The 20651-nt window shown below is 46.1% G+C and overlaps 1 protein-coding gene across 8 annotated transcripts in view; it reads right to left on the bottom strand.

Annotated features, from left to right (window-relative positions):
* The window catches only part of LOC142368820 (nuclear factor 1 B-type-like), a 64608-nt gene that overhangs the window by 26639 nt on the left and 17318 nt on the right, over positions 1-20651 (bottom strand). For 6 of the 8 annotated variants that reach the window (XM_075451011.1, XM_075451012.1, XM_075451009.1 and 3 more), the window contains exon 3: positions 206-262. The exons of the other annotated variants lie outside the window; for them this stretch is intronic. In XM_075451011.1, coding sequence (XP_075307126.1) covers positions 206-262 — 57 coding nt within the window. The remainder of the gene's footprint in view (positions 1-205; positions 263-20651) is intronic. 8 annotated transcript variants of the gene reach the window in all.

Raw genomic sequence — 20651 nt, 5'->3', positions numbered from 1 at the left:
CTTGACAGTGGCTCATGTGTATGCATCTTGTCCTGCTACAATGCAATTCTGCCAGTAAAGGCATCGCTATTTTGCCTGAAAGTCACAGAGTTCACAACCCTATTTAGGTATGGTGTACATAAGCCGCAGTACAGTGGGCGAGCTGGAGAGGAACAATAGAGTGATGACAGGAGGGAGGAGGGAGGATGACTGCCACTGTACATACCTGGAAGAGGATTTTTGCCTGGCTCATTGTTACTTGGACTTCCTGACTGCTGCGAGTCTGCGAACACACAGAGTGGGGCGGGGGGGTTAGCATAGGAACATACCATCTCAGTGAATCAGAGTTTTCTTAAAATCATTGATTCCAAACTGAAAATAAAGAAATAAGTTCTGAGCAAGAGGAATTCAGAACCCTTCCTGAATGTTTAAAAGGTTTTTCCTTATCTGCAGTACCCGTCAAGAAGAGTGCACCCACTGTAGATTAAACAAGACAGCTTTGTTTGCACAGTGCTATCATTAATGGGAGGGCAAACTGAGGAAAAAGCTCTGTGTCTGACACAGAATAACCTAAAACTTTTTACCAGCAGACCTCTGTGTAATTTTTCAAAGGTGGAGGGGGAGTAGCCAGGGGGGTGGGGGATTCAGAATGTGTTCGGTCCTGCTGTGCAAGGTACAAGCACAGAACAAAACATGGAGAGAGGGCACGAGGGGCGGGGAAACGCAAGGAAACATGAGTGGAATTCTTTCCACCGGCTACAGCGTGCAGGGTTTGGTATGAGGCGGCCCGGACTGACGTCTTTTACCTTAGAAGCCTCACCGGGAGGGGAATGTATCATTCTTCTGTAGTTCCTGGTTGATCACTGACAGGCACTGGGGCCTTTTTCCCTTTTATGTTACACAGCGCGAAAGTTGTGGTACATTAAAATTAGTGGCATAAATCACTATCAGATTTCCATCTATGCACAGTGTCACGGTGACTCAACCTAGAGAGGCCTTGAACTCGAACACGGAGCCGTGCTAAACCGTGCCAAACAGTTAATAGCAGCGTCTGAGTGGACCCTGGTAATGATTCAAACTGGCCCGAGCCCACACATGCCCTGAGACTGAGAGGGCGCAATGAGAACCAGAAGGGAGATTACCATCTACACCTTTAACATGTGACAGCTTTAGCATGAGAGGCAAGAAGCTGGGGAGACGGTGAACTCAGATACCCTCGCCTTGAAACAACACCCATTTTTCTGCCGCAGCTCTCATGAGCTGTGTTACAGAGAGAAGGAAAGAGAGAGGGGGGTGGACGAGAAGGAAGAAAAAAGTTGAAAGATTTATTCCTTTCTTGTTCTCTCTCTGTGTCGCTCTCCCGCTCTGTCTTGTTCCCCCACTCCTAAATTTGACTATTAAACAGCGCCGCAAAAACAGAATGTTCTTGGCCGAAGCTCAACAATGACAAAGTAGGGAGGGAAAAGGACCATACGTTAAGGAGAAAAAAAATCCCCTATTTTCGGTATACTGAGCCCTAAAAACAACTGACCGACTTCCAAGTTGGGGCCTTAATACATATCCCTGCTCTGCTTTTAAAAAAAAAAACACAACAAAAAAAACAGAAATCTGACTCACGCTACTTTTGAATCTCTCATTTGAAGCAGTTATGGCTGCATATGTAAAAAAGAAATTTCATTGTTGCATTTGCTAAATTTCCAAAACCACAAATTATATTTCACAAATATAGAAAAGAAAAAAACTGCAACGCCTCAAAGCCGAGAAGCTATGACCAGACGGCCATTGGCATTGTGCCATTCTAATTCCCTTAAACGCGTACTTAATCATCAAATTTGCAACACATAAGGTTTCCCTAACCCTAAAGTCTGCACTACATTACAAAGTGAACTCTGGTGCACCGAACATGTTCAAGTCATGTTCGAGTCCCAACATACACACTCACTGTGGAAAGAAGCTTTTATGGGCAACAGGAGGTTTGTGTAGATTTGCCACGGCACATGTCCGTAAAGTGATTGCAAGGAGCTCAGTTTGCCCCCCCCCACCATCACCACATTCCTCTTTCAGAGTCATCCATCAGTCTAGTTAAGACTGCCAACTCCATGCCTGGGCCCCGGGAACCGCTGAGAGCGCGAGAAACAGGCGGAGGGAGAGAAAAGAGCACAAGAGAGCAGCTCGGAGGCAAACGCTGAATAGGTGGCACGGCGGGGGGAGAAAACAGCGAGGAAGGTGGTAGAGCAGCTCCAGTTCAGTTAGATCGGATCAGAGTTTTGCACCCCCCCTCCTCCGTCTATTTCCAGAGCTGAACAGGTAACCAAAACAAAAAGAACAGATGGTCGTGGCAATTAGAGATCCAAGGCAGCATCTTCCAGCATGAGGCCCCCCCACCGTAGCACCAGGAGAGACCACCTGGATGACTCAAGGTGGGATGCAAGCATATGGCACATCTGCCAGGCCTGCACCGGAGCAGGAAACACCTCCCCTATTGCATTACATTTTACCTTTAACCCCAGAAGGGCAGCTTTATGCTCCTTCTTTTTTTCAGGGTTACAGTATTATTCAATGTGGCCCTTTTGCACATTTGGGAGGCCGTCAAACGTTCGAGGATTTGGTTTGCTTTTGTTTCGTCTGAGCTCACCAAATCAGCTTCCAATCCAAGTCTTAGAAACTCAACAGGTATTTCAAAATTATACGAGTAAAATAAGCAAAGACTTGATAACAAAATGTTGGGATTTTGGCAGAAACTGTACGATATTTAAATTTTCTTAAAGACTACGCAGAAAAACAGTAAAGTGGAGCTGTGGATTATTTTATTAGGAGCCTGGGGCCCGGTGTCTGTATCTAAAAGGTGTCCTGTGCAGAAGCCCAGCCAATCAGATAGTCTTCAAATAAACAGTGGTGTAACCTGTAAATAAACAGTTGTGGTCGAGGAGGCTCGGCTCTGCCCTGGGAGCTTGGCAGGGCTCGATCGTAGGGCCAGACACCACACACACGGCCTTCTCACACACATACACATGAACACGCACGTACACACACGCCCTTTTCCAAAAACAACATTTCTTGGCACCCACCGTCCCTGCCACTTGTTTAAATAAACAAACCAGTTCATGAAGGAAGGGGAAAAAACAGCCCCACGTATGAATCAGATTATCTGCTGTTACTCAGCAGAAAGAAGAAAAAAAAAAAGTGAGGGGAGAAAAAAAAAAAGCAGCAGAAGGGGCTTGTGGGTATTTTGGATGTGTCCACGAGTTCTTACACCTTCTTGTCCGGTGGGATACTTATCATACCACTATAACGATTAGGGCAATTAGTGGTAATGGCAACAGAAATCTGGCTCGGCAAGAAAGTTTCTAAGTGCTTATGAGGTTTCTCCACACCCAAGTGTGTTACTCGCCTGGATTTTATAATCACTAAAACACTCACACACACTCTTGCTAACCCACCCTCTTCATTTTTGGCACGATACCCATTCCGTTCCCACTAAATTGTGGAACACATATGCACATACACACAGTGTGGATTAAATTAGCCACATAGTTTAGGAAACTTACTTTCTTTTTCTTTTCTTTTTTTTTTTTTTCGTGACAACCGTGGTGCACGTCTCCAGCCCGCAAACACTTGCAGACACGTACAGATATCCTCCACATAAAAACAGTGCGCACGTCACGCACGCCCTGCAGATGCATACCGCTGTCGACATTTCAGGAGGAGAAGCCTGTCTGGCAGCCATTTTATGCCGAGCAGGGTTCTGTGCACATGTATAGCACTCTGGCTGCCAGAGGCATGGGTCCCGAGCCAAGATGCATTTCAGCAGCCTGGGGAGGCGAGGGGAGGGGAGCGAGTGGAGGAGAGGAGAGGAGAGGTGGAGAGGGGTGGACTCCCGGAGAAGTAGGGAAACGGAGAGAGGGAGAAAATATCGACCTAATTACGGAGCAGCTCTGATGCGTAATGTTTCGACAATACAGCTGCTCCTGAGTAAATATTTGATGTGGCCAAGCAGACTTTCTTCTCAGTGTCCTCCTGCTTTTCTTTGCTCATTCGGAGACACCAGTTTATCCTTCCTTGGAAATACACAGTCATATGTGTGTGTGAGTGAGTGTGAGTGTGTGTGCAGCAGGGTCACGCAAGTCTTGACAGTGCACATAAATGACTGTACATGTGCTGGTATGTAATGTGTGTGTGTGTGTGTACTTTGTCTCATGTCCTCCTGTGCTCCTGGTTTCTATCATTCACAGCTTTGTGGATGACCTCACACTCCTCGGGCTGGTTTCCAACAGCCAGCAGAACCTGCTCCCTTCTCCAGATCTTTCTTTTTTCCCCTCGCTATCTGTCTATCACTGCCCCTGTGCCTGCAACAGTATCCGTCCTCTATTGTATCTTTTCATACCCGCCTGTGCGTATATCTACTATTCTGCGTGTATCAATGTGTCTTATCCGGTGAAAAGCTTTTTCAGATTTCTTGATTTTCTCCTCCTATCTCTTTTTTTAAACACTTTTCTTTTAATGTTTCCATCTGTCTTGCTGCTCTCCCCCGTTTACCGCCTTTATTAAACACCCCCCTCTCTCTCGTTCTTTCTCTTTGTCTCTCTATCTCTGTCTTTTCTCCCTCCCTCGCGCTTTGTTGTCTAAACAAAGTGGCCTTTATCAGGATGAGCCGCAACCCAAACAAGCCAAACAAAAGATATGGGCGAGAAAATCTGCCCGCAGAAGAGGGAGGATCTTATCGTGCCAGCCTTTGTGTGCCAGCCTGCCAACTGGCGCTGCCCCCCACCGCCGACCCCTCCCCGAACACACACACATAGCAAATTTTGCCATCCAACCCCCCCCCCCCCCCGAACAGGACTCATGCATGGCATTCTGCAAAGGGCTGGCACCTGACCTGGCCGAAAGGAGAGTGATACTGACGCCGAGCGTGAGGGGAAGACAAATGCTGCGCCAAATGGAGCGCCATCTTGGGGTGGCATTGTCTCGCAAGGACGATGAGCTTTGGCGGAGCAGCAAATCAAAAACCGAACTGCAGAAAAGCCTCCTGGTTTACTTACTTTATCTTTATTTGGCAACGCACGGTGCTGGACCTCGGCGCCATGTGATTACCAATATAGAAACCTGCCTCTGCCTACAAGCTCATCCGTGCCTTATTGTTGGTTCTATTATCAGTGATTCTCTGCAAAGACAGAAATAGATTGCGCTGCATCTCTTTGACAAAGTATGACTATGTTTCACCAGTAGTAGCTATACACTGTGTGACACTGTAATGATTATCTCATAATTGGAACAAGGGAAGCATTTCTTATGGGCTTAAAGGAGCACCTGGTAATCCGGATAGCTTCCCTATCAAATGACGGCCTGTGACGAGGAATGCAGGTACGGCGGGATGAGTTACACACAAACACGCACACACACATGCACGCAGTGAGACGAATGTGAGAGAAAAGCAGAGGGAAAGTGAGAGGGGCAAAGTTGAAACGTCTGCGAGAACAATGAATTCTTGCCTTTTTTTTCTAAAAGACAGACACCACAGACTTGCTCAAAAGAGCAGGAGGGGAGACACACACACACACACACGCACACATGCACAGTAGGTCTGTCAGGGTCTTGAGACTTATGGAATCAAGTGGGATCCCAGCCCAGACAAGAACAATGCTCAGCCATACAGCGTGCATGTGTACGCGCAGTTGACTGTGTGCGTCCCAGCTCGCTCGCATCTCGCTGCATCCGTGTGCGTCTCTAAACGAGAGCACGCTCACGCCTGCCGCCACCTCAGCGTGTATGCCTGGAACTTCAATGTGTGTTTGTTTCTAATCGTTGCATACTAATGCCAGTGAAGAGCGGGCCCTCTTTCTCCTCGCTGAGCCTCTGTGCCTTCTCCTCCGTAAACTCTCACGGCACTGAAAAGAGGAGAGCATTTTAACTGAGCCGAGAGGACAACAGGCTCCTCATTGAGGTCACCAAACAGTGTGGATGGGGAGGGAACGCATTCTGTGGCGAGTGGGCCTTGAACAGCGCGCTGAATGGCCTGACGGATCATTAGCCACACCGGCCCGAGAGAGGAGAAGGGAGAACCTGGCGAGCACAAAAGGATACACTGCCTTATAACTAAGGATGCAGATGAGGGTTAATCTGTCCAAATTCAACCTCCCCACCTCTTAATTTGGGAGATAAAGTTGACCCACCTCCCAACAGATGCAGACATCGCACGCATTGACGCTGCAAAAATGGAAGGAGAAAACGCTCAAAAGCAACTTTCATTCGTGTTGTCATGCTACATTTGCACATTAAATGTACACACACTGGCATAGTGAACACGTGTGCACAAACAGCGGCACGCACCCAGCATCCCGCAGTGTGCTGGTCTGTGCTGCGCGATGCAGTCAGCGCGCTGGCTGCAGACAAACTGCACAACACAACGCGACACAGTGGCTCATCTGTCCCATGAAAAATGAGCAGGCTGGTCTCCAGTCAGCACACTGCGCCCCGCTTAATGTTTCCACCTCCTCCTGTTCTTTCTCAGCTTGCCCTTTTCTCACAATGTGGCCTTTCCTTTTGATTTTTTATTACCTTCCCTTTTTTCTATTCCTTTGACTAAAGCCCCTCTATTCTTTCTATCCCTGCAACTGTCCACTGAGCGTTGTGCCAATGCATTTTATCTTTCACTAAACCTGACGCTGTCTATTGCAAATGGAACAGTAAATACACCCTCAACCACTTTCACTGCCCTATTATGAGTTTAATAAAATCATTATGCAACAATTCCAAAGATTGTTTTGATTAACTTATAGTCCTTATAGATTATAAGTCAGAAGCAGAAATTGGAAGGCTCTTAGAAATCTTTGGTGGCAATCTGGATGAGTATCTGACATTTCATTAACTAAATGTTGCAGTAATTAAATGATACTGGCTTCAAGTGGTCTGAATTCTACAAAATGGACTCGTTGCCTGAAGTCTGGTCGCATCTTTCACATGTTTAATCAGCATCAGGTCTAGCCTGTGAGAAAAAAAAAGAACTTTGCATCTGTGTTAAAACAATGGCTCCATCAACAGCCAGCCTTGCATCTTTTTGGTATGCACCAAACAAACAATTAGCTTTGTTGCGGTGTAATTGACTGGCAGGACCGGGTGGCATTTACATTCACCCGCTGTTGCCACCCTACTATTCAGCAGGCTGGGGGTAAAAAAAAAAGAAAGAATAGGTCCTTATAAGGGTGCAAAGTTGGCCGCATCTCTCTAGTTTGAAGACACGGCTTTTTTCTAAAGTTGTGGCAAACTTCCAAGCAGGAGCGTTTCTTTTTTTAATGCACGTCTGTGGAGGAAGGAGGGAAGGGAGGGTGGAGTGAGGACGAGACTATAGATTTAATTATGCATGCGTGTTTTCTCATTCATTGTAGTGGTGGGAAGGAGAGACGGAGAGGGTAAGGGGTGTATGGTGGGACGGTTGGAGGGGGAGGCAGACCAATGACATTCCGTTGTTGTAGTCCTCCTCCTGCACACATACACACAGAAACACACAAGGAGCAGTCTGGGAGCGAGCCGCTATAGGCTAATGAGGTGACACTCACCGTCTGGAGACTAGCCAAAACAGTCCATTAACTCCTAGCCAGTAGTTAAGAGGAGAAGAAGGAGAAAGGTGGCGGTGGGGAGGGTGGGGAAGAGACAAGAGGAGAAGGGGCAAATGGGTGAGGTGGGCGGAGCTTGGGAGGGGGAGGTTGGAGGAGCGAGTCTGAACTCTTTCAGGATGTGAGAGTGGGGGGTATTTCTGCAGTTTTGTAGTTGTGAATGAATCAGTGGGGAGGCTGGTAGAAGGGAGGGCTGTGCACGAGCGTTCACTGTCGGCGATTATGCTCTATGGAGGCGGCTCTTGAGGAAATGTAAGACTGTGTGTGTGCGAGTGTGAGATGGAGCAAAGATGGAGGGGTAGGTGGTGGATGAGGTGAAAGAGAGAGGACAAGGGAGATAGATCCAAAACCCCCCAGTCAGGCAGACAGACCTTTGACAGAGGAGCTGTATGATTTGCCTCTTTCATCTTCAGAACCCCCCAATCCCGTCGGATAATTATGAGACAAATGCACCGGACCCCTGCTGCTTGAGTGGCAATGGACATTGGAGGCCAGAAACATAGAGAGAGGGTTCAAACCTGCACGTCTCGACTGGTCCGGAGGGAGGAGGGACAGAGGGAATGAGGGATGGCGGGGGTGTTTGGGGGTCTGGGAATTTCCCCACTCTCCCAAGAGAGACAAGTTGGTCCACAGATCATAGTTCAGGGACAGACTAGTTGTGATCCTAACAAGGCTCAACTGATTTCAAGAAACAAAATATTGGCTTTCAAACGAACAATGCCCTCTAGAAAAATGCTCCCAGACTTTTAACTTCCAGCTGGCAGAGTTAGACTGGCACACAACTTATTGTTTTGTTGGTTTATTTGATGTTTTGCTCTGGTACGCACTGATAAGCAGGCGAAAGTTAGCAAAAGGCAACATTACCCACGTTTTTATCTCACACCAAACACCAAGGCCCGACAGTCTGAAGCAGACACGTGCAAAATGCAACTGTTTTTTTTAAATTATGCCAAAAATGAATTTGCAAATGTGTTCAACTGTTTTGAAATAAAAAAAGATTTATGTACACATACTCAAAATCCTCTTAAAGAGCAGCAGGACAAGACAAAAAAACAAAACAGTGTAAGTTGTTTTCATTTGGATATCTACAGATGGGGGGGAACTTTCCCTCCTTCTTCTTTGTGATAAAACTTTAGAAACACTCAAGTTTTCACCCAGACTTGTTTAGTATTGTGTCTGTTTGGCTTTTGCCAGTGATGTGTCAGTGTTTGTCAATGATTGTCAGCACTTGCAACGGCGTGAAGCCTCAGCCAAGGGGACTTCCCACTGGCAAGAGCTGCGGGCCACGACTGGGTGCTCCCTCGCAGGGCAAAATGGCTCTCCTCCAGCTGGGCGAGAGGCCACCGAGGATCCCTGCCACCCATTGCCACTGTTTGCACTCCAAGACCGGTGCCAAGCAAGCAGCAGCAAAATGCACACAAACACACACGCCCACACACACCTTAAAGTGGGGACATGGAAGGAATTATCCGATCATAGAATTCCACCACATCTAAGACCAGATCTTGGCCCAAAAAAGACAAAGAAAACAAAGCGTGCACTCATTCAGATGATTTTGCTGGCAATGCTTCCCTGGAACGGGACATAGGCTGGAGAAGGAGGGGGAGAATCAACCACAGAGTTTAATGTGTCATTACAACCATAAAAACAGACTACTGACATTGCCAACAGATGTCGAGCCAGTTTCTTTTTGCCATTACAACTCCAGTAGGGAATGAGGCGGCAGGTGCAAATGGTGCTTTCTTCTTAACTGGCCCTGCTACTCTGCTGCTGTATCATCATTTCTTCTGATCTGGTACTCAGACAAGCATCATGAGGAAAGAGGTGGGTATCAAAACCTCTGAAAATGAGTCAAGAACTGAAGATCAGGCTAACCTTGTAGCCTTACTTAAATACTATCAGATCACTTTCAATTCAATTGAAATTCCTTTTCTTACAGGAAGCAAAACTCCGGTATCTAGTTCCTAATCTGGATTACATGTGCACCACAAAGTTTTATTCATTCTAGCAAATCTCTAAAAGCCTTAAGCCTAATACTCCCCACATCTTTCCTAACTCCCTACTTCGAACAGTAATGATGGAAAGATGTTTTAACTCTTTAGTGGGTAAGCTGTTCAGATGCAGCAGACCCACTGAGGAGCGTGGTGGTGGTTTAAAAGCCGGCTGCATGCCGCATGGCCAGTAAAACCCCTCCTTTCCTGTTAATGAGCCTGGAGACAGGGCTTTCAGAGGCCCCCGTCAGAGCTGGCGCAAATCAAAGCATCCGAGGGGATAGAGACTCAGGGGGCAAGAGGGTTCACTAGGGGAGAGGGGTTTGGGTGTCTCCACTGGCACAAGACCATTGATTGAAGCTTTTAGGGCAACAAGGGAAATCAAAGATGCGATTTTACAAAAGCAACTAAAAGTGTTGATGATTTCTTTTGGAATGGGCGAATGCTCATTTTGACGAGCCACAGTCAGACGCAGAGCAAAGGTTGAAATAAAACGGCATCATAAAACGCATTCTCCCATAATTTATGAAAGAGTGACAGCCACCTGTGCCCACTACAAGGTCAGGGCGCTGGCAGTCATCCAAAGACAGTGGAGCTCCTCTGCTGCTCGTGGACCCTTCAACTGTCTGGAGATATCCAGCTAACAGCAGCGAAGGTGTACAGTCAAACGCGCATCATACTCCACAATAAAGCACGAGATCATAAAACGTCTTGGTCTTACAGGATGATCAGAAGTAAAATCTAATCTCTCAGGTTCCCAGCGTTTCCCCCTTTGCCTCTCCATGTCTGTGTGGGATTTTTACACAAAAGTGCATGCGAAGCAAGACGTTCCGAGCCAAAGAGAGAATGGAATGAGAGAGAACTCATCTCCACACTCCTGGCAAAAAAAGAGTCAGCAAATCTGCTCTGCTACCAAGGCCTGCTGAAGCAGCCCCCTCTGCCACTGCAGCAATAACAACATGTGGTTTGGCCGCACCGCATCAGTTTACAGCGAGAGGAGAAGAGGCGCTAAATTAATTTCACATTCTGGTTTTCTTTTTTTTTTTTTAAAGAGAGAATTATAAACAATGTGAGATCCACTGAGGTGGTTACGGAGTTTGGTCGTCACATCAGCGGCTCATCATATCATCGTAATCTCACCGTAAAGGTTACCTACAAATACGGGACAAATTTACCGCAGCATCAGTATTCCCGTGAATATGCAGAACTTCCACCTGAGATCATAACGGCAACTGAAAATGAGGTGCAAGGCCCCGACTGGTTTACTGGGTTCTTTATGTGGGGGACAATACAGAAAAATCAACTGAAAGTTTAGTTTCTGCTTAGGTGATTTCACCTTTAATGGAGGGTAACAAAACATACTTAAAAATAACCGTGTATGTGCAAAGATACAAAGTAAAGTACTGAGACAATACAAATGAAATGACCACAGTAAACTGTGATTATAGGGAGCATGCAATGCAAAGAGCCTTTCTTCTGACATTTTTTTCTGGGTTGTTGCCAAAATGCTAGAACAAAGACGTGTGTCATCAATCCTTACCCAGCAGGTTTCTGTTTGTGTGCAGGCACCTTGAGTACTGTGGTTTTGTAATCAGATTCCTGCTCTGATAATGGTAAGAAGGAAGGGCTTTCTGTTAAAGCAACTCTAAGTCCTGCTGTCCTCACTGCTTCAGCCTTTCCCACGAGACTCCTAAACTATAATCTCTTGAAATATTTGCACAAATGACGGCACCACTCGGCTGTTTTGACATAGAGCGGCATGAGCTAGATCTAGCAGTCACTTTTTCCATCAATTCTCAGCTCAGGAACAGGAATTCCCCTTTTGCCGCTTTTCTCTGTAACCCACCCGCCTCCCACCAACCCCTATAACCCTCCCAACACTCCTTCCTCCATTTCCTCACCCTGTTAGGATTTGTCCACTCAGGGCCATGCCACAGAGGTCTTTACACCCGCCTTGCAGCCTGCTCCGACAATACCCACGCTCCACTCATCCCAACGGGTTGTTTTCACTTTATCTAAAATGCCAAAAGTTCTCTTACAGAAATGAGGGGTGGGTGGGGCCATGTGAATGGGTTGGTGTGGTGTGAATGCGGCAGGATAAGGACAGCTAAGGTAGTTCCTGTTCCAGCTTGGTTCAGCTCAGGAAGACAAGCGAGGCCAGCAGGACTGTTGTGTTTATGTTTCGTGTTTCTGGGAGGATCATCTATGTGCTGCAAGGAACAAGCTCATGGAAAAGTCGTGCCGGTTTGCACTCTCCCACATGTCACGACTGCTCACCCCCAACAACAAGGGCTTAAGCGGCACAAAAATATCCACACGCACTCACACTCTCCCTGATTTTTTCAATTTAACCCCCGACAAAGCTGCTGCCATGTGCATTCATAGTGTTTCCTGTAAGGTGCTTTCGACTGTCTTCGATTCACTTCGCAGCTTACAAATCCTTTAAGAGCGTTACACCACAAACGTCTTCAAACCGCCAACTGTAACATCCTTTTGGATACAAACACACTCTCAATCTACAAAACCTGAAAACATTTAAGGACTTAAGTTTTTTGGGTTTTTTTCAAACAGTAATTACGCTGAATTTGGTGTGCAATCTGTTCAAAGGTCATAAAAATAATCTCCTGATACTCGCCACAGTGTTGCATTATGGGAACTGGAAGGAACATCAAAGGGCCACCAGTGGAGCACACTCTGTAATCCCCCTCCTGGCAAGCTTCTACATATATACATGTGTCCTTGCCAAAGTTTTTTTTTCCTCCTGAGGGCCTGCTTGAATGTGCATGTGCATGTAGAAAACACTATCTCTTCGCTGACACAACGGGCTTGTTGCAGTCGCAGCTTTCGCTAGGTTGGCAGCCCCTGCAGAAACACTTCCCATTCGTGGTGCAGGGCTTGGTCCAAGCCACTTCAACTTGGCAGGGCTTACCTGGAACAACCTACCAGTAGGACTGCCACAGACTCTCCCCCTCAGCCAAAGCAGGCAGGCCTCACTGTAAACTACTACAGCTGATGTCGGCCACTCCTCCAGAGAACCAGCTGCAGCCGACTCTCAGGTTTTCGTTAAGGAAGAAGGAAGTGATAGGCTTCAACCAACCATTTTTCCAGTCGAGCTGGTCGAACTGTTTATTTGCGGTTGGTGCCTTCAATCGAATAATACGTCTTTGTCAAGTGTAAGCGTTTGTAAAAAGAAAAAAAAAAACAGCAGCTAGAGAGAGACTGAAAAAAAGTCGACTGAATGTTTCAGGGCTGAACACACAGGACAGAAGCTACAGCACCTTTCACAAAGAGCTGAATTGTGCACACAAGGTGACTTTTTTTTTTTATCAATTGAAAGAGAATTACACAGATCGTATGACACCATATGGAATTCTTTTTACACATAATGTATTTCCTCTGCAGGCGCTGTGAAAGGCGAGGCCTACAGGGAGTCCTCTTTAGGAGGAGGGGAGAAAAAAGCTGTATGTATGGTGAGGAGAGAGGGGGGTGGGGGGAGGTTGAGGGGGTTTTAGTGGGGGCGGTCCAAGCACGCTCAGCGAAAATATGCCTCATGCACTCGTTGAACTTGGGGGCCTGCGCAGGCTTCTCTCAAGGTTACAGGAGAGGTCTGAGTGGAGAGGAGCAAGAGAAAGAAACCATGCTGCAGCAGCAGCAGCAGCAGCAGCAGTCCACGTGCAACTGGTTTCCCACCAGACCCTGTTTCTGCACTTCGACAAACACTTTATCTTCACCCTGCTGTCCATGTTAAAACGTGTAATAATTAAGAACACGTGACATTACATCTTGTACTATGTCCAGCATGAAGTCTGTGCGATTGAGTTTTACAGTGAGTGTCAGTTACTCAGATAGCAGAAGCAGCATGCGATCACAGGCATGCGATCACCTTTGACTCCAGGTTTCCTCCCCTGCTCCGAGGCTGCCGGGACTCGGGCCACATATCCGCTGCCGCACCCCTGATCCCCGAACCACACAAAGGTAGGAAGCGGCTGCCTGAGCTCGTCGCATTGTGGCGAGGCCTCTAAATCACCTTGTTTCATCCACCGCCATTTACACACGTTTCTCCGCAGGAAATCATAAAGACAACGAGGCCTAGTAAATTCGTGTGAGTGGGAAGATGCGAGGCTATTAGCTAATTGAATCATATGGAAGGTAATGGCGCACGGCTAAAGAGACGACACATTCACGACACACTGAACTTTAAATTGCCAGCGAGGTGCTGAGTCATGCAAACTCCTAAATGTTTAAGCTTCTAGAGGAGAGCACCAAGTACAATTTTCTTTTGGAATGAAACAACAATGTAAGAAAACAAAAACTCCATCTCTGACACCATCTCATCTCAAAACAGCAAGTTATGGTTGGAATGTGTGAGAGCACAGCTGTGAACCCGCCTCTTGATACTGATCGTATCACTTCATAGCGGGTGTGGCGGTAAACAGTATCTTGGACTACTAAAGTCAAGATTTCAGAAAAGAACGCAATCCCGGCGCTTGTGCTGAAACAACAACTTGCATTTGACTTCACCCTTGACAGCAAGGGGTCAAAGGGCAACAGGTAGTAAACACTCGACTTAATGAATTGGTCACTTTGCCTTTCCCTAAGAATTAGCAGGCCATTAGCACCCCATAAAAGAGCCACTTCTCTGCTCTAAAACAGCTCAGTCTTTTTTTTTTTTTACAGAGTGATTGAATGCTATGGCAGATTGAGGGAAACAGGGTTCCAGGGTTTATAAAAGCAAAGAGTCACAGAGGAATTGTCTACATAGCCTGCTTCAATGCACATATTTAACTTTCATACAAGCCTATTAAAAGGGACCAAAAACATTGCTTCCCAATCAATCTTAGTTCATTTTCCCAAAAAACAAATTAGCATAAGATGAAGTGGGTCATTCTCGTGTCTTGATTGAGGAGGGCCTCAGCTTTGCCCAAGTGGCTGAGCGGCAGACTGCAAGTTCGTCTTTGTGCACTCAAGGCCCGATCAGAGCCTCTTTGTAAACAAGAGGAGGATGGGAAAAATAGCCCCATCTGACATAATAAAGGGAGCATCAAAGCAACTGTAGAAGAGAATCAGTCGGAGTATTAGACGCCACTTGGGGTTGTCAACGTGATGGCTTAGATGTCGCTGGAGAACATCTCCATGGATGTAAAGCAGGCAAACAAATTAAGAGGGATGAGCTCCCACTTGGTGGATTAGTTTTGGATTCACAGGGACGACTCAGGGAACACAAGTCTGTCAAAGCTGGGAGGACATCCAGAGTAACTTTTGCACAATCGCTTAAAAATGGCTGAAGTTAAAGCATGTTGTGTTGTGTAAGCCTTGCTGCTGGCTTATACAACTATCGAATTGCTCAAGCAGTGAGGATGTGACTGAGGTGCATAACAATCCAGCTCTACTCGACAGAGCACTTTCTGTAAATGACGATTGTGACATCATTCTCCTGAGTAAGCCTTAGCAGTTCTCTGCAAACACAACAGTCAAACGTATGGCAGTATGTGTGTATGTGCACTGTGAGCGCTGGTAACAGGTTATGTATCCTGAGCATTAACCCTGCAGGCAGCAAATACTCACTCATCACCCCTGTGCAGTGGTGCGGAGCAGGCAGGCCCTACAGAACAGAGTCCAAGTGTAACTACCACAGAGCTTATTTCAGGTTGGTTTCAGGAGTTGAACTTCGTTCCTGACTGGAGGGACTTACACAGCGAAGGCTCCTGAGACCCTGAGAGAGCCCGAAAAACTCGGCAACGTGAGACGATGGGAGGATATTTTTAGGCCGATGCAATTTGCCTGTGACACATTAACTGCGAAGGACCTCAAGAGTGATAACGTGCACAAACCGCAGTCTGCTCAGCAGAGTGACAGCAATACTTGGAGCCACAGGAGAGCCAGGCCAATTAATGCCAAGAAGTCCTCTGAGTGCAGCCCTCGCTATAATCCCACAACCTACTTTGTGGGGAGCCCCCCCCCCCACCCCCACCCCCACCCCCACCCCCCCACACTCCCTTGTGCTGATGTGTGGATCATTAATCACATATCATATCAAACCCCTATCCCTTACCACAAACACTCATTCCCAAAAGTAAATATATGTTTGTCAAGGACCAGAGTAACTGGTGATCCAGAAGGAAGTGCCAGCTAAAGGGTTCAAACTGTTTATTGTTTTTGCTGAACCCCCTCCACACCATTTCTGCGCCTCCGTGTGAAAAGACTCAAATACATTTACGAATGCCGCTCGCCAAGGTCATTAAAACTAAGTCGAAAGTATGACGGTTGCTGCGTCAATCTAACCGATGCCACTTAAAGACAAGCTCTCAAAATTCTCGCTCAGCATGTAGAACTGGCACTTGAGACATGAAAGGGCAGCTGCAGCGTTTGGTTTACATTATATCTTAGTGGTTTCCACATTGTGGCTCGGGGATAAGCATCAGGAGAGGTTTATCTCTGTCACAGTGCTCTATGGAATATGTAAACACTATGTGTAATCATTGCTGCAGTGAAAAGGAGTGCAGGGGGGGTGTGTGGGAAAGTGAAGTACTTCAGGAATAAGCCGCCATCTTACTCATTAAACTAAAGAAAGATAAGACGCTGGAGGCAAAGCTGCAGGACCTCTAAACCCATATGCTGCTTAGAAGGTTTGAAGAAGGAAGAATGTTTCTAAAGGAACAAAATCAGCAAGTCTCGTTCAAGTGGTATTGTTAGTAACTAAGTGTTAACTTTCACTCCGCTCAGGATCTTATCTGATCCGATCCTTCTCTTGGCTTAACTCTGGCGGCTTGTCTTTGTCTTGGTCACCCACCCTGTGAGGCAGCGGCGCTCCTTTTTGTGGAGGAAGCGTACTCGTTTTCAACGAAGAGCCTCTCTCCCATCCAGAGCCCAAGTTATAATATGGTGTCCAATCAAAAGTGATTAAGCATCGCAGAGCACAAACAATGCTGGCCCTTAAATCTCTGTGAACCCTCTTTCACCAGAGCGAATGAAAGAGCGCTCTGTCTGCAGCAGCAGATGACAGACGCACGCTTGGAGATAAGTCTTCTCCAAGCCCTTATCCAAGGAACACCCGCCGTCTGACCAAATAAAGAAATAAATAAATACATTACGAGCCAAACAAGAGAACTAAAACCCAGGAATGCTGTGAGTAAACGTTCCCTTTTACAGCAAAACGCCTTGGGATGATACCAAAACTAATGCTACCAGCCTGGCAGCGAGTAAACGACACAACACGTACTGTATGTCGGCTTAGAGGGTTGAAAACAGACAACAGATACAGTTCAGTGAGTAAAAGCCCTTAAATGACAACTTCCAACAACAGATCACTGATAAAAACCAGCCAGCTGGCTGGAGCACAGTCCCTTTCACATGAGAAACTAAAATAATACCTACGGTAAAAATAACTTCCCATAAATCATCACGAGATGATCAACAAAGACACTTTACCATCTTTGGACCATGTAAAACAAAAACATGACAACCAGCAAACCGGGAGCCAGAATAATGTTGCAGCCAACAGTGAGATGGCAGCTGGACCAATGTCTCATCAAAAAGCACAACATTGGACAGAAGATTCATGTACCGTACTGCATCTAACATACAGTCTGCTTCTATTTGACGTTGGATTGTTATGGGGGAAATACATCCCTACACAAGAACACATTTAATTACATCATCTACATTACAGATCCCTTCTAGAATTTGCTGTCGAAACGTTACAAAGTCCAAAAGTCTGTGTCACAGGGCTCTATCAGCCCATTAAAGGGATTCAATAACCACACACACATGCAGACACATTAGCAAATTTGAAACAGTGAGAAGCAGACAAGCATCATCACCGAGAGGTCGTGTGCGGGAGGGGCTGGCACAATGACAACAAGACACCAGCCGTCTGCGGTCCTCTGCAGTCAATAAGTCAGCATGAGCACTACCATCTGACTGGGCTTTCCTAGCACTGCCCCCAAACACTCAGCCAAAACTAGCTACTTCTGCTGCTGTTACTGGCTCTTGCTTTCAATTTCACAAGAGCGGGCCAAGTAATGGCTTCAGCGTTTTGCGGTCTGAAGACACATATGGTCTGTGTAGCCAACTAACCAACTCTGCCCCCCCCCCCACCCCATTGATCGCTCTGGGACGGGCAGTGAGATGTGGGCAGAGGGAGTCAGACACGGCCCTAGGGGCTCGTCACAGTTATGGGCGGACGTGTATGGGTCTTGTTATGACTGCCTAGAGAATTGGGCTCTGTCGGGCCACCGCTGCAATCAGTGTTCAGCCGCAGTATGCGGAGTTAACCATAGTGCAGCTGCTCTTCATACTGGTAAGTCATCTGTAAAGGAAATGTGGAAGAGGTTCTATAAAACTGTTACATTTGCACAAGTCTTACATTTGAAACTGATCTGCCATTGACACACTTAAATCTAAAGGGACTTTCTTCATTAATCTCATTAACAGACATATTTTTCACAGATACTGTTGTAGGTTTAATCTCTACAAAAATGCATCTTTTCTTTCCAAGAACTATAATCAACTGCTGAGAAAACCATGCTTGCAATTTCTGCTTTAATTGAACATAAAACTGCAAAAAGCCTTGATCATAAATAACTTCAACATTTTCTCCGTAACCGCTAAAGGGCCTCGGAGAAAAAAAGGATAGTACAGTATGTCCCCCTTTTATACACCAGATGATGGGTCCTTTTTGCTTATTTACTCCTATCAATACATGAAAGTGCTTTGGAGATCAGTTAAATATCTTTAAAATAAAAAAATAAAAAACTTAAAATGAAGTGCCGTATATGTAGAGCAGGGTGAAAGTCTGGGAATGCTTCGAATGATCCTTAAAAACCAATTGTCCTACAAATTTCACCGAGTGAAAGAGGAAGTCCCTCAAAGGATCCTTTACTTCAGTACAATCGTTGCGCTCACTTCGATGACGTGGCATCTCAGAAACGCAGCTGTTAAGGACCCTTCCTTGACTTTGAGAAGCACCACGTCTGTCATTTTTTTCGTCTGAATAGTGTCGACCAGTCACGTTGAACCAGGCTTTGGTTGCATGCTGCTAAATACTGCGAGAAGAGCAAAAGAGGTAAAGCACACACCATCTTGAAACCATCAGCTATCCTCTCATAGGAATTTAGCTTTTTATTATCTCCTTCTAAATGCATCTATATTTAGAGAATGACCAGTGAAGGGAAGAGTAAGTCTTGGCTCAGATATTGGTGTTCCGGATATTTTCTTACTTCACCAGAAGCCCTAAAAAATTGTCCACTGCTCTTAGAGAATAAGCCGCAGGACAACAGCCAATGAGTCCCCAGATTGTGGCATTTATGACCACATGAGGAATTGAGTCTAAATCTAATTTATTTAGAAGCCTTCCACTGACCCTAACAACCCACAAGAAATTGTGTCTACAGTAAGAATTTCTAAACTGGGCACAGGAACGACTACATCGTCCTGTATTTCATTCAAACCACCACTTGGATCACAGCGGATGTTAAGATCACTGCTGCGGCTGTTGCTCCTATCTGGCTGCGTGGCCTAGATTAAAGGTTATTTGCTCAAGTCACAGAAGCAGCTTCTTGCTTGCCCTTGTTGGGTTTCCTTATCTGGCTTTGTCTGAACAAATCTTTGGACACAAAGCACCCATTTTGCGCTCCTCTCTGGAGATCGTGTTACGGTGTTCCAGAAGCGACGCGGTCCACCACCAGCGCCTCTGGGAGCGCAGCGCAAGGTGGGGCGGTGAGATTAGCTGCTTCTTCGACTTCAAGCATATGATACATGTGCACTCCTTTTACGTCTCTAGGCGCTCTTTTGTGCTGCGATGGAGTAAAATGATCAGCGAGGGGGTCAAATGATGTCATGCTGTTAGAATTCCTCATTGCTAACCAAAGAAAATATACTACATGTGGATCTAACAGTGTCAGAACTCCTTACTGTCTGTGCTCGGATTGCTATGGAAGCTCTATTTTTCTCAAACACCTTGTACCTGATGTGCCATAATTAAATAAAGCATGAAATAAGTGATTGTTGGATTTAAATACAGTCTTTCGGACACTAAGAAAATGAGTTTCCTCTCCAGCCATCGACACACTTCCACAGTGTTCACACGGACATATGTCGTGAGGACGCTCTAGTGACCTTATTCCTCCTGTGCTCTAAAAGGACAAAGTATGAGTACTGTGAGGCAAGACAGGCAAAAAAAAAAGGAGGGAAAAGAGAGACAGAGGGAGAAAAGAGTAGTGTACGCTGACCTCATTCTGACAACAAGCCCGGGAAGAGCCTTTTCTTGGAACCGTTTTGCAATAGCTCTGTTGTTTATACAGGTGGTGGGTGAGCCGAGCAAGATATGCAGAGAGCATGCATTTTGCAACACCTCATTATGAATACTAAACACAAGCAGCATGTCAAATCACACAGGCGCACACATACGGTGCGCAAGTCCAAAGAGCGGCTTGAGTTTCAATTTTAGTTTGACATTTGTGGGGCCGCCGTTATTTTGCCTGCTGGGGCCAATTCATCCCTCGCTATTTCAATTCCAAAGTCACGTTCCTTCACACGATCCAAGAGCTGTCACACAACAATATCCTCTGGTATCATCCACTGAGTGCTCGCCTCCAGGAATGGACGCCTCTGGTTGGCTTGTGTGTTTGGCTGTGGGGCGGTCTCCTGCAACAACATCCACTTGGCCAGAGTTCAGCCGTGTGGAAGGCTACAATAGCCCAAAGGTGGCCGTCCAGACCGTTGTTTATGCAACAGCACACTACTGCCAGGTTAAAAGGGAAAAGAGTAAGACAGTTGAGACATGCGGAAGGCTGCTACCTGCTCCTCTCTGAACAAACAGTGAGGCATTTTATGATGAATATTATTTTTAAAGACTATTTGGCCACTGCAAAATGAACTTTTACAAGTGTTTATATAAGCAAAATGCTGACAGTTTAATTGAAGATATCGCTATGTGAGTATTAACACCAGTTTTCTTTTTAGTTAATCAACTGCAATTGTTGATTGTTTGATGTGTTTCTAACAGAGGTGGCAATAGATAAGCCAGTTAAATTGAATGAAATCACACTCTAAAGTGAAACTAAACAGATTT

This window comes from Odontesthes bonariensis, chromosome 19 (genome assembly GCF_027942865.1).
Source record: "Odontesthes bonariensis isolate fOdoBon6 chromosome 19, fOdoBon6.hap1, whole genome shotgun sequence".
Classification (NCBI taxonomy): Eukaryota; Metazoa; Chordata; class Actinopteri; order Atheriniformes; family Atherinopsidae; genus Odontesthes; species Odontesthes bonariensis.
The sequence above is the reverse complement of the archived record's forward strand: the minus strand, read 5'-3'. Positions and strand labels throughout refer to the sequence as shown.